The following is a 14,677-nucleotide window of genomic DNA, read 5'->3' as shown; positions in this document are numbered from 1 at the left end:
ATCATCTTATAAATAAGGTTTACTTACTAATCAAAATTTAATATAAATTTTGTTCCTGGGTGGTATATTCATAATTGCTTATGGATAAAAAATAAGGAAAATGACTAGTATCTCCCATCAAACTTGGCTTCTGTGGCCATGACAACGAAATTTTGGAATTGACAATATTCTTATGAAACCAGGTAATTGACGTCTTTTCGGTCACGTCAATCCAGTTAAAGCAACACAGGCATAATAAATTAACATGTATTTAAATGGATATACAAATGACCACCAAAAAGATATGGAACTGAGTAGTTTTATCGAGATTTATGATTATTCTGTAAATTACTTTTACGAGTCAGATCCTCATGCAGTGCAACCCATCCTTATCCTCGTTCTACTGTTCTTGGTGTAGGCGTTCAAAGTCCAGAGTATCCTGGTGGGAGACCGCACTCTGCTCCTCCCAGTATGCCATCATCGTCTTGAGTTGATCAACAAGGATATGCAATTTGATAACGGACATGCTGCAACCCATTGTGCCGTAGTACTTATAGGAAGTACTACTCTGGTATACTGCAAAATACATAAAAGTTTCAACTAGCTTCATATAGTTTTCGGCCTTATGATTGCTCAGGAATCTTCAAACACAGCGACAAAGCTCTTTCATTTTCTCCTTCCTAGTAAGTTTCCTGGGGATTTCCTTCCCCGCCAGGACTTTCTTCATCTATGGTGCGACGAAAACATCAGAGTTGACCTTTGACCTATCCCCTCAGACAGCTTATGGAAGAAGCTTTGAAGGTATTTCAGGACTGCCGACTCCTTATCTTGAGATCTGACAAAATGTTTCACAAGCCCCAATTTGATGAGAAGTGGCGATATATATATATATATATATATATATATATATATATATATATATATATATATATATATATATATATATATATATATATATTAAAAATGCCAAAAAAAGATTAATACAGGGGATGGGGGGGGGGTGTAAAACCCCTCTTTAAGAATGCTTAGTCTCCAAGCAGACAATTCATGAAAGCAGAAATATATATATATGGTTCCACTAAAGGGAGGAAGGCTGAAAATCACTGCAATCTAAGAAAACATTATTATACAATGTCCTTTTAAACGATTCATGTTCATGAAATTTTGCATTTCTTGCAGTAAACGAGATAATGAAATGCTTCACCACAATTACTATAAATTCTTCAAGAAATTGAGTTGATAAATATAGGAAATCCTTATTATTCCGACAAATAAAATGAAGCAAACGAATCTGCCAGATATTTTATTCAAATGTGATTCATATGATGACGTTAATTCCAACTGTTGCAAACATTCCTATGCAAATGCACAGGAGCAAACAAACCATCCTACCCAGTTGACTTTGTAAAAAGAAAACAAATATCTGTAGTGGGTGTTGAAGCAAACTGGCAAGTACAGGAAGCTAGTTCAAAAGATTAAAATTCCCCCCAAAAAAGAGATTAATACAAGGGACGGGGGGGGGGGGGGTAAAACCCCTCTTTAAGAATGCTTAGTCTCCAGGCAGACTATTCATCAAAGCAGAAACTAATTAGCAGACAAGCAAGTCTCAGAAGAAAAATATTTATATCAAGAAAGTTAAAAAGAGCATAGCTAAAATGGGAGATGGAGTAAGCAGGCGTGAAGTCTGTGTGCTGAGCGCGTCCTGGGAGCGCTCAAGCGACCACCTGACGTCCTGGGGGCGCTCAAGCGACAACCTGGCATCCTGGGGGCGCTCAAGCGACAACCTGGCATCCTGGGGGCGCTCAAGCGACAACCTGGCATCCTGGGGGCGCTCAAGCGACAACCTGGCATCCTGGGGGCGCTCAAGCGACTACCTGGCATCCTGGGGGCGCTCAAGCGACAACCTGGCATCCTGGGGGCGCTCAAGCGACCACCTGACATCCTGGGGGCGCACAAGCGACAATCTGGCGTCCTGGGGGCGCTCAAGCAACCACCTGGCATCCTGGGGGCGCTCAAGCGACTACCTGGCATCCTGGGGGCGCTCAAGCGACAACCTGGCATCCTGGGGGCGCTCAAGCGACAACTTGGCATCCTGGGGGCGCTCAAGCGACAACTTGGCATCCTGAGGTCGCTCAAGCGACAACCTGGCGTCCTGGGGGCGCTCAAGCGGCAACCTGGCGTCCTGGGGGCGCTCAAGCAGCAACCTGGCGTCCTGGGGCGCTCAAGCGGCAACCTGGCGTCCTGGGGCGCTCAAGCGACAACCTGGCGTCCTCTGGGCGCTCAAGCGGCAACCTGGCGTCCTGGGGGCGCTCAAGCGACAACCTGGCGTCCTGGGGGCGCTCAAGCGACAACCTGGCGTCCTGGGGGCGCTCAAGCGACAACCTGGCGTCCTGGGGGCGCTCAAGCAACCACCTGGCATCCTGGGGGCGCTCAAGGGACAACCTGGCGTCCTGGGGGCGCTCAAGCGGCAACCTGGCGTCCTGGGGGCGCTCAAGCAGCAACCTGGCGTCCTGGGGGCGCTCAAGCAACCACCTGGCATCCTGGGGGCGCTCAAGCAACCACCTGGCATCCTAGGGGCGCTCAAGCGACAACCTGGCGTCCTGGGGGCGCTCAAGCGACAACCTGGCGTCCTGGGGCGCTCAAGCGACAGCCTTGCGTCCTGGGGGCGCTCAAGCGACAACCTTGGGTCCTGGGGGCGCTCAAGCGACAACCTGGCGTCCTGGGGGCGCTCAAGCGGCAACCTGGGGGCGCTCAAGCGGCAACCTGGCGTCCTGGGGGCGCTCAAGCGACAACCTGGCGTCCTGGGGGCGCTCAAGCAACCACCTGGCATCCTGGGGGCGCTCAAGCAACCACCTGGCATCCTGGGGGCGCTCAAGCGACAACCTGGCGTCCTGGGGGCGCTCAAGCGACAACCTGGCGTCCTGGGGGCGCTCAAGCAACCACCTGGCATCCTGGGGGCGCTCAAGCAACCACCTGGCATCCTAGGGGCGCTCAAGCGACAACCTGGCGTCCTGGGGGCGCTCAAGCGACAACCTGGCGTCCTGGGGCGCTCAAGCGACAGCCTTGCGTCCTGGGGGCGCTCAAGCGACAACCTTGGGTCCTGGGGGCGCTCAAGCGACAACCTGGCGTCCTGGGGGCGCTCAAGCAACCACCTGGCATCCTGGGGGCGCTCAAGCAACCACCTGGCATCCTAGGGGCGCTCAAGCGACAACCTGACGTCCTGGACAGACACTCTGCTCCGGGTCAAGAAGGATCTATCTCCACTTATAACGTAACAAGAGAGTTTTTGTTCTAAATTTTGATTAAGTTAATTATATCTATTTATTTAGTTATTTATGCATAAGTGATGCTGGACGAAAAGTTGAGAACTATATAGACCTTCTAGACATACTACTGAAGACTTCTTAGGCCTACTAAACATGCTCCCGGAGACTACTTAGGCCTAATAAACGAGCTTTCAATTTTCTTAGACCTGCTAAACAGGCTTCCTATACTGCTTTGACCCACTATAGAGGCTTTCAAAGACTTCATAGGCTTAAAAACAGCGTCACAAAAAAAATTAGGCCTACTAATCAGGCTCCTAATACTTTCTTAAATCAACTAGACAAGCTCCAGAGACTTAGACCAGTTTAATACCCTCTTAAGGCTTTTATGATTTTTCCTCCAAAAGATTTCCAAACATTTCAAAGAAACACTAGTAAAAGATCAAATAAGACTTTTTGACGATGTTAACGCCATCTATTGACCGCACCTGACCCTATTTCCTGCTTCCTGGTGGAAGACTGTGGTCAGACTCAAACAGGTGTAGTTTCCTTTGTACTTTGTACTGTATGAGGAGCGGCCAGTAAGGAGACTCCTGAAGAACGCAAGGCTTGTTTCCGTCGGAACAAGAAGGGCCTGGTTGTTGAAGACCGTCAAATGTCCATGGTAGCCGGTGAGCTATTGGTATTGGAACGACGCGTCCCGGGATGGCCAAGGTGTGTGTGTGTGAAGACGAATTCAACGTCAATCAGTCCTCTAGGTTAAGGTTAGTTCGTGGTTAAGCCTTGAGAGGAAGCCAGCCAGTCAGCGTGTTACTGAGTTAGCGTTGAAACACTGTGAATATCGTGGAGGACTGGGCCCGTGGAGGACTGGGCCCATGGAGGACTGGGCCCGTGGAGAACTGGGCCCATGGAGGACTGGGCCCGTGGAGGACTGGGCCCGTGGAGGACTGGGTCCGTGGAGGACTGGGCCCGTGGAGGACTGGCCCCGTGGAGGACTGGACCCGTGGAGGACTGGGCCCGTGGAGGACTGGCCCATAAAAGGTGCTGTTTATAAAGGCTTCCATAAAAGCTTTTCAGGAGACGCAAGGGAGATTATTCTAGAGTAGTGTTAACCAATATTTTCAAAATACAAACTAAATCCGTTATTCTCACCAGGGAGAATAACTATGAATACACCTATAATGATTTTTGTGAATGAACGTGTTCAACACAATAGTTCTGTCGTTATAAAAAACATGTTATGGGAACTTGAAATGAAAATTTATTCATTTCGCAAACAAATAATTCTATTATGTTGCAATACCATAGGAAGTATAACCAGTGAGGCATAAATTAAGTCAAATGAAGCATTAATTTTCTATAATATATAAACCATCAATGAAAATGATAAAGGAATTATAATTTTTACCCATTTTTATTTGATGTTATATGGTAGGCGCAGTGGAAGGCTCTGGGTTTACCAGTGGCTTGCTTTATTAAGGTACCATACCTTACGTTTACTTGGGTTGATCTTTAGTAGCCATTTGTTTGACCATTCCTTCAGTTTGTCTAGGTCGTCTTGTAGCCTTATACTATCTTCTGTCTTAATCCTCCTCATAATTTTTTGTTCCATCAGTAAACATTGAGAGGAGCGAGTATTCCCTCTGGGAGATCATTTACATATACAGTATCAGAAACCGTATAGGTCCAAGGACTGATCCCTGTGGGACTCCACTGGTGACTCCTTTCCACTCCGAGACCTTCTCCCTCACAGTGACTCCCTGTCTTTGTTGCTTAGGTACTCCCTTATCCAGGGGAGTACCTTCCCTTTCACTCCTGCCTGCATCTCCAGCTGTTGCAATAGTCTCTTATATGGTACAGTGTCAAAGGCTTTCTGGCAATCCAAAAATATGTAGTCTGCTCGGCCCTCTCTATCTTGGCTGATTTGTGATTTGTGTTGTATGTGTGTGTGTAATTGCCTAAGTGTAATTACCTAAGTGTAGTTAGGGAATGAGAGCTACGCTCGTAGTGTCCCATCTTCTCAGCACTGTCACATAGCACTTGATAGTTATAGAAACTATTGATAGTTCTGTCCTCCACTACCTGGCATCGGAGTGGTTGGACGGTGTTCCAACCGTCTACCACTCTGTTTGCAAAGATAATGTTGTTATAGATAAGATAAGATAATGTTATTAAAACAAGACTAAAACCAGTGGACTAAAACAGAAGCAAAAAAGAAACGGGGAAAAAGGAGGAAACCTCGCCTCCATTTAAAACGTTGACCCAAATATCACAGTAACAAGGTTATCGCGAATAACCGAACTCAAATACGGGCTCAACATAGCCCGTGCTACATGGACATTTCGTTCTGAGTAGCTAGATCTAAAACATCAACAACAGCCAGGTAAGTCCACTACGGGCTCACCATAGCCCGTGCTACTTGCAACTTTTTGTTCCGAGTAGCTGAATCTAAAACAATAACATGGTGGGGTGTTGGAAGTGTCAGCACGGGAGCCGGTCGGCCGAGCGGACAGCACGCTGGACTTGTGATCCTGTAGTCCCAGGTTCGATACCGGGAGCCAGCGAGAAACAATGGGCAGAGTTTGTTTCACCCCTATGTCCCTGTTACCTAGCAGTAAAATAGGTACTTGGGTGTTAGTCAGCTGTCACGGGCTGCTTCCTGGGGGGTGGAGGCCTGGTCGAGGACCGGGCCGCGGGGACAATAAAAAAAGTTCCGAAATCATCTCAAGATAACCTCAAGATAACGGGACGGAGCACGAACCAACGGTTGTGGACTGGGTGAGTTTGGATTTCGGAGGGACCTGGGTGGGTACTGGTTCGGTAACAGGGTTGTTGATTTGTGGTATCAGTTGCCACGTGGCGTGGTAGAGGTGGGGGTCCCTTGATTGTTTCAAGCGTGGGTTGGACATGTATATGAGTGGAACTGAGTGGTTATAAATAGGAGCTGCCTCGTATGGGCCAATAGGCCCTCTGCAGTTACCTTTATTCCTATGTTCTTTTGTTCCTACCAGGAAGACTATTTATCACTGGGAAAAGATTCAGGAAGAAGAGTTAGTCACACAGTCAATCAAATCAAAAGTTTCATTCATAAATGATTGTACATTTAAAACAGAGAAAGCTTACATAATAAAGAAATTACAGAATATATTGCAGTCCCCGTGGCGTATTGGTAAGACGCTCACCTGGCGTTTCGCGAGCTCTTTGTCCTGGGTTCGTATCCTAGCCGGGGAGGATTTACTGGGCGAAAATCCTTAACTGTAGCCTCTGTTTAATCCAACAGTAAAATGGGTACCTGGTTTATAATGACTTGGCGGGTCGTATTCCAGGGAACATAGGATTGAGGACTTGTCCGAAATCTCTGCTAGTGGCTGCACAAGAATGTAAAAACACTTGTATATATAAATACAAAAAAAAAAATAAAAAAAATTACATCAATCTCTCGATAACAACATGACACATAAATACAATCTATGTCAGATTGTGAAACGTGACTCATGACAATGAAAACAAACCCTGGCAACACTGACAGGACAACACAGGTGTACAGCGGTCCACAACAAACTAACAATGTTGCCATAAACACAGATATAATTACGAAGGTCTTTCAACAGGGAATCTTATTCACCTTAATACGAACATTGTTATTTGCCTAATCAAAGCAAAACAATGACATTATTTAGACCAATCTAAGAGACTTTAACATCTCCCAGAGAGTTCTGCCCAACCACTTGGGCTGGACAGTAGAGCGACGGTCTCGCTTCATGCAGGTCAGTGTTCCATCTCCGACCATCCAAGTGTGGTTGGGGACCATTCCTTTCCCCCCGTCCCATCCCAAATCCATATCCTGACCCCCTTCCCAGTGCTATGTAGTCGTAATGGCTTGTCACTTTCCCCTGATACTTCCCTTCCTTCTAGAGAGTCATCAGTAAGCAAGAGCATCGGGATACGAACCCTTGAGGATGTTAAGACAAACAATATCCTCAATGATTGCACTGCAACTCTTACTGTGTTAAGATGAAATGCTCATTTTGCAAGACGTATACCCAGAGGAAATTGTTTCCTCAATCGTTCCATCAAACTAGGTAACCTAATTCAGGAGTAAGTAAACAGATATTTGTTTACACCTTCCTCGGATCTACACTTAGGATATAATTTATTTTTTTTTGAATAATGAACAAAGACCTGAGTCTATTAATGAGTCTGTGTTCATTATTCAATTAAATTTAATATAATTTATGCTCAGATCCGAGAAAGGAGTAAGTTAGAGATTTATAATTACTCGCCCGTTGGAGACATCATTCCTTGCCACCAGATTTCATACAATTCTGCGTTGTATTTACTTCCTATTTCTCACGTACTTGGTATATTATATGGGCTTACAGGTATTTACGTTTTTTATTAATTTAATATTATTTACCAGATCTACAGAAAACGAAGAACCAGCACCACTATAAACAACAGCAACACAACCATGCACAACAGCAACACAACCATGCACAACAGCAACACAACCATGCACAACAGCAACACAACCATGCACAACAGCAACACAACCATGCACAACAGCAACACAACCATGCACAACACCAACACAACCATGCACAACAACAACACAACCATGCACAACAGCAACACAACCATGCACAACAGCAACACAACCATGCACAACAGCAACACAACCATGCACAACAGCAACACAACCATGCACAACAGCAACACAACCATGCACAACAGCAACACAACCATGCACAACAGCAACACAACCATGCACAACAGCAACACAACCATGCACAACACCAACACAACCATTCCCAACAGCAACACAACCATGCACAACAGCAACACAACCATGCACAACAGCAACACAACCATGCACAACAGCAACACAACCATGCACAACACCAACACAACCATTCCCAACAGCAACACAACCATGCACAACAGCAACACAACCATGCACAACAGCAACACAACCATGCACAACAGCAACACAACCATGCACAACACCAACACAACCATGCACAACACCAACACAACCATGCACAACACCAACACAACCATGCACAACACCAACACAACCATGCACAACACCAACACAACCATGCACAACAACAATACAACCATGCACAACAGCAACTCAACCATGCACAACACCAACACAACCATGCACAACACCAACACAACCATGCACAACACCAACACAACCATGCACAACACCAACACAACCATGCACAACACCAACACAACCATGCACAACAGCAACACTACCATGCACAACACCAACACAACCATGCACAACACCAACACAACCATGCACAGCACCAACACAACCATGCACAACACCAACACAACCATGCACAGCACCAACACAACCATGCACAACAACAATACAAATAACACAACTGTAAGGAAAATCTCCCAGTGATTATTTTATTAAATTTATTTATTGTTGAATAGACTGTAATTATTTTAATTATTGATTAATTATTTTATCATGCGGAATTTATACTTTATTTAAATCACTGATAAACTTCCACCTCACACATTTGGTAGGTTATAAGTATTAAATTTGGTTATACCGTATTTAAAAGGGTTTACCTAATTATTTTCACTAAATTGTATTTAAACGGTTCGAGGATGTGGTTAGTATAAGTGAATTATAGCCTTGCTGAATTAGCAGGCTTCGACAGTTATCATGGAACAGGTGTCGAACACGTGAGTAAGCCTGGCGGTAATGGCGTCGTTGGTTGGTCAGCCCGTCCTCCAAACAAAGACCTAAAGTGATTCCATGCACCCACCAAACCCCCTGTTTATGAATGAAAAGCGGTTTACACACGACTGACAACTGATTTAGTTCGAACACTTCCGGAACAAGTGCTTCACTGACGAATTTTGTTCGAACCACAACGCTATAAATGCCAGCCCGTCCTCCAAATAAAGATCCAAAAGTGATTCCATGCACCCACCAAACCCCCTGTTTATGAATGAAAAGCGGTTTACACACGACTCACGACTGATTTAGTTCGAACACTTCCGGAACAAGTGCTTCACTGATGAATTTTGTTCGAACCACAACGCTGTAAATGCTTCACCCACGTACTACAAATACAAATAATCGCCAACAGAACCTAAACACCTAACCTAACCTATGCCAATATATGAAGAATATGCTAATATTTTATAATAATAATTTATATTTTTGAAAATTCCTGTTTAGAATGAACAACAAGTTCAAATTTATGAATGCGTCTGTGGGGTCGATCGCTGAATGGAATGAACTTGAGTAGAGGACGGGTTGAGTTTGTGACGCCTCCTAGACATGATTGGTAATTCTTCACTATCAGTGCTGTCTCGACTCCAGCCTGCCGAGATAATACAGTGTGGATAGCCACAAACTGCACTGATAATTATTATTATATTTATGGCATAATTTAGACTCAGTTTACTCGAGTTATTGAACTCACTCATTTTGAGTCTTGCCATACAACCATCAAACCTAAAAGATCTAATATTGGCCAAGTAAGAGCTAAGTAAGTAATATATTCACTTCCCTGTGTTGTCGTAGTCGAATACCTCCGTAGCTCACACAGAGATCACACTAACGTGATGCATCAAATGAACAAATCCACAAGGGCCGTGACGAGGATCCAGTAAGTTCAGTAGAACTTCGGTTTCAACCCTTTTAACCCTGTCGTAGCTCAGTCGATTAAGGCAGTGTCTGGGATGCTCCAGGCCGCAGGTTCGAATCCTCGTCACGGCCCTTGTGGATTTGTACGTTTACGTCCGTAGCAATGTGTATTGATTATTGCGAATTCCACCGGAGCTGCTCGACTGAACGATTCACTTATGGCTTCCATTAATAATGGGAGGAGGAGTTTTATTCCATTTAATTGATAACTAATAATTTAGCAATGTGTAAGTTATTAATTTCGGTCCTGAGACTGAAGTATTAAGTATTTAATGTTTAATTATATGGATATTCAATTAATTCTCTGCTACGTGGCAATATAATCTCCAGAAAAGGAGAGATTGCTCATACAGTTTATTTTAATGTGTAATTCAGTTATTTTAATGGGTATTTATATTAATGCAAAATCAGCAGTGATATTATTTTCTACATATTGTATTAGATGTTAGTAATGTTGCCGGGATGTTCCGACAACAACCATGCACAACAGCAACACAAACAACACAACCATGCACAACAGCAACACAAACCACACAACCATGCACAACAGCAACACAAACCACACAACCATGCACAACAGCAACACAAACCACACAACCATGCACAACAGCAACACAAACAACACAACCATGCACAACAGCAACACAAACCACACAACCATGCACAACAGCAACACAAACCACACAACCATGCACAACAGCAACACAAACAACACAACCATGCACAACAGCAACACAAACCACACAACCATGCACAACAGCGACACAAACAACACAACCATGCACAACAGCAACACAAACAACACAACCATGCACAACAGCAACACAAACAACACAACCATGCACAACAGCAACACAACGAACTAAAATTGAAAGGAGTTAAACGATGATAAATTAAAGAACTTCATCTCACAATCATAGATTCAAGAAGGACCCGAGGGAACATGATCACTACATTCGAGGTACTCTTTGCAATAAAGTGAATATAACAATTGTGTATTGAAAGGAGGAAGGGCATGAGAAAGTTGATGCAAGTTTAAATGCTAGGTAAATATTTTACCCCCCCCCCCTGCGAGGGCAGCAACAAAGGGAGTTCAATGAAAAAGGAGATAGTTATCTTGAGGTTATCTTGAGATGATTTCGGGGCTTGAGTGTCCCCGCGGCCCGGTCCTCGACCAGGCCTCCACCCCTAGGAAGCAGCCCGTGACAGCTGACTAACACCCAGGTACCTATTTTACTGCTAGGTAACAGGGGCATAGGATGAAAGAAACTCTGCCCATTGTTTCTCGCCGGCGCCTGGGATTGAACCCGGGACCACAGGATCACAAGTCCAGCGTGCTGTCCGCTCGGCCGACCGGCTCCCCGTTACAGTTATTTCCAGAACAGGAAACGTAGACACATGTTAGCTACTACTTTTCATGGTAAGTTGCAGTTGTAATGTTGAAACGTATAAGAAAATAAAACACGATTGTGGTTAATAGTTATTTTTCCTGGCTGCGTCTATATCAGCACAACTCGCCCTCTTAAAAATAACGTCGCTTTTGGCTGGTATGCGCGCTATGGCCAAAAGTGGACGTTATTTGAAATGAAATCGACTCACAAGAGTGACGTACTGTCCCGTTTTCTGTTTGAGTTCTCTAGCTTACTCGGAAAGGTTAGGAGAGGAAAATTTCAATTAACGTTTTTCATAACGTTTTGAAACTTTGAGAATTTCCTGCCCGACCTAACCTATCAGAGGGCCCTTAACTAACTGTCGTTGAAAACAAAATATTAAATTTATTTTAATTTTTTTTTTTAATTTTCAAATTACGTCCACTTTCGACCATACGGGCAAACGGCCAAAAGCGACGTTATTTTTAAGAGGACTAGAGAATACAAGTTAAACATTTTTAAGCGATCCCAATAATTTTCGTAATTTTTTAGTGGACTCTGCCACTAAAAAACCTTTGCACATTGTCCAGGTAAGCCAATTCTCCAACTTTGAATGGAGCTGTAAGTGTGCAACAAGATTCCACCCCAGAGAACATTAGTGTCTCTTAGTATTATCATTAGTAAGTCATCTCATCTCTTGAAATCTTCTTGTTATCCAATATATACGGGGGCCTCGTAGCCTGGTGGATAGCGCGCAGGATTCGTAATTCTGTGCCGCGGGTTCGATTCCCGCACGAGGCAGAAACAAATGGGCAAAAGTTTCTTTCACCCTGAATGCCCCTGTTACCTAGCAGTAAATAGGTACCTGGGAGTTAGTCAGCTGGCTTCCTAGGGGTGGAGGCCTGGTCGAGGACCGGGCCGCGGGGACACTAAAGCCCCGAAATCATCTCAAGATAACCTCAAGATACATCATTTCTCTTGCAGTTTTATAGGTACTTTATTGTGTTGTTTAAAAATAAGGTCTTTGACACAATTACTTCCAAATATTTTATATTGCGCTTTTGTTCAATAGTGGGATTTGACTGCGTTTTATATGTGGTTTCTGTTTTAATATTTTCGTTTTTTTTCCATAGTGTAGAAGATGCAACTTATCCTCATTAAACATCATATTATTTTGTGTGGCACATAGAAAGACTTGATTAACATCAGAGTGGAGGTTTTTGCTGTGTCCTCTATATTGTTTACTGTTGTGAAAGTCCTCGCCTTTGTCAGACAGGATGAGAAAAAGTACCGGAGCAGTCCCCCACCTTTGAGGGGGGACTGAACTTTTCATGGTGAATGATCCGGACTTTACATTCTTGAGTTTTACACTCTGGTTTCTGTTTATTAGGAAGTTAAAGTTCCGTCTCCCAACTTTGCCCGTAATCCCCTGTATGCGCATTTTTGTACGTAATAACACCATGTTCATATTGGTTGAAAGCTTTCGCTAAATCTGTGTATCAGCGTTTTGTTTGTTTTCTGAAATCTAAGGCCATGTCATGGTGCTCCAAGTACTGTGAGAAGTAACAGCGCCCGGTTGCAGGCGACGAGTCACAATAACGTGGCTAAAGTATGTTGACCAGATCACACACAAGAATGTGAAGGGACGATGACGTTTCGGTCCGTCCTGGACCATTCTGGTCCAGGACGGACCGAATGGTCCAGGACCTCAGAACCGGACTTCGCCCGGTTCTGAACCCGTGTTGCCCGGGGTTATGTAGGCACTGTGATTCCACGTGTTTTGTGATCTTACCTCCTAGCACTCTTTCAATGATTCTTATGATATGTGATGTTAGTGCTATTGGTCTGTATAACTTTTTTGCATCTGCTTTATTACCTCCTTTGTGAAGTGGCGCGATGTCTGCTATTTTATGTCGGGGATAATACCAGTCTCTGGCTCCGTCTCCAAAAGATGTTTAGGGCCTATGATATTGTTATTTTACTATTCCTGATGAGCATAGAATTCCAGATGTGTGAGCATAGTACAGAGTTCATGTATATGCTGTTTGTGACTACTTCAAAGTCGAGTAGGAATAGAATAAATCTGATATTTTGAATCCTTGATCTTCAATGTGATCGGAAGTTCACTGAAAAAAATCTTTCTGTATTTTCACTCATTTCTTTATCATCTGTGAAAGTTCCATCACCCTTGTGAAACAGCGCAAGGGTGATATAAATAAAAAATAAATTTTGTTCTAGATTTTGTAAAGGTGATAAAGTATTTTAGATTCTTCTCGATTTCATTGATGCCTTTTGGTATCTATTCCACTTGTCGATCTTATAAATGGGGTACAGGAGCTCGACATATCCATGAAAATAATCTGTCAATGGGACAGTCACCAACGTGCACAGACAAGATGGTAACTAAATGAGTGTTGTGTGTGTAAAAACATACACTAGTCGTCGAATGAACAACTCTCCGAATCAGATGAAGCAAACCAGCTCACAAGTGCTGTGTTCACCAACTGGTCTCTCACATCACCTATCGCAGGTGTTAGTGGCGGCGAGACTAACAGTGGCAGATCGACCTGGACGACAAGAGATCCTTAGTTCCAAATCAAACTTCGGTACTTTCAGTGGCTGGCATCATTCATAACACACCCTCATATACACCCTTCAGTATCCAAGTTGGCCTGGCCATTGGCTCCTACACTTGTCGTGCCTTGCAATCACCCGACACTTGTGTAGAAGATGGAAAAAGCGATCTTCTAGTAGTGCGTAGTAGTAGCTAGTAGTTCCGCGGCGATGTGCGCGGAACTACTGTAAGGAACACTCCCTTCTGAGTGTCGACCATCCGGAGTATGCCAGAGACTGCTGAAGATATGTGGTGGTGTGCCTGCTGGAAACACAATGGAGGTGGAACCCGCATTTGTCCCGATCTCCTACGGAACAGATGTCCGGTATCTCACGACCCCCCAAGAAAGGCTCCAGGCATAGACTTTCTCCCACACAATGATTGGCACTCTTGGCCTCAAGCAAATCACAACTCTAATGGTCTAGGGATATAGTGAAAGTCTAGAATAATAAGCTACCAGTTTACTGGCGTGAACGTAGTCAACATAACAGCAATATATAAGATATACACCACAACAAAGTGAATTATAATATAATCAAGCTTACCTCAAGGGGCACTAGTCACTGCAGCTAAATGTTACTAAGTTAACCAGGCTGCAAAACTTAACAACATGAGCACACTAGACTACAAGTAAAGTGCATCTAAGTTGTGGTTAAAGTGGATAAATGGTGATAAAAATATAACGAAAGGTATGAAGAGACCCAACAAAAAAAAAAAAATGAGTGCGGGCCAACTTATTATTAACATCAACAGGCAACAAGTC

The 14,677-nt window shown here is 44.1% G+C and overlaps 1 protein-coding gene across 1 annotated transcript; it reads left to right on the top strand.

Moving 5' to 3' along the window:
* The first annotated feature begins 244 nt into the window (after positions 1 to 244).
* On the top strand, positions 245 to 3,173 carry LOC123771820 (LWamide neuropeptides-like). Its single transcript, XM_045764547.1, has 3 exons — positions 245 to 322; positions 1,676 to 2,188; positions 2,235 to 3,173. Exons 1-3 carry the CDS (start codon positions 245 to 247, stop codon positions 3,171 to 3,173), a joined length of 1,530 nt encoding a protein of 509 aa, XP_045620503.1.
* The last annotated feature ends 11,504 nt before the right edge of the window (positions 3,174 to 14,677 follow it).

This window comes from Procambarus clarkii, chromosome 75 (assembly GCF_040958095.1).
Source record: "Procambarus clarkii isolate CNS0578487 chromosome 75, FALCON_Pclarkii_2.0, whole genome shotgun sequence".
Lineage (NCBI taxonomy): Eukaryota > Metazoa > Arthropoda > Malacostraca > Decapoda > Cambaridae > Procambarus > Procambarus clarkii.
This window is presented reverse-complemented; position numbering and strand designations above follow the sequence as displayed.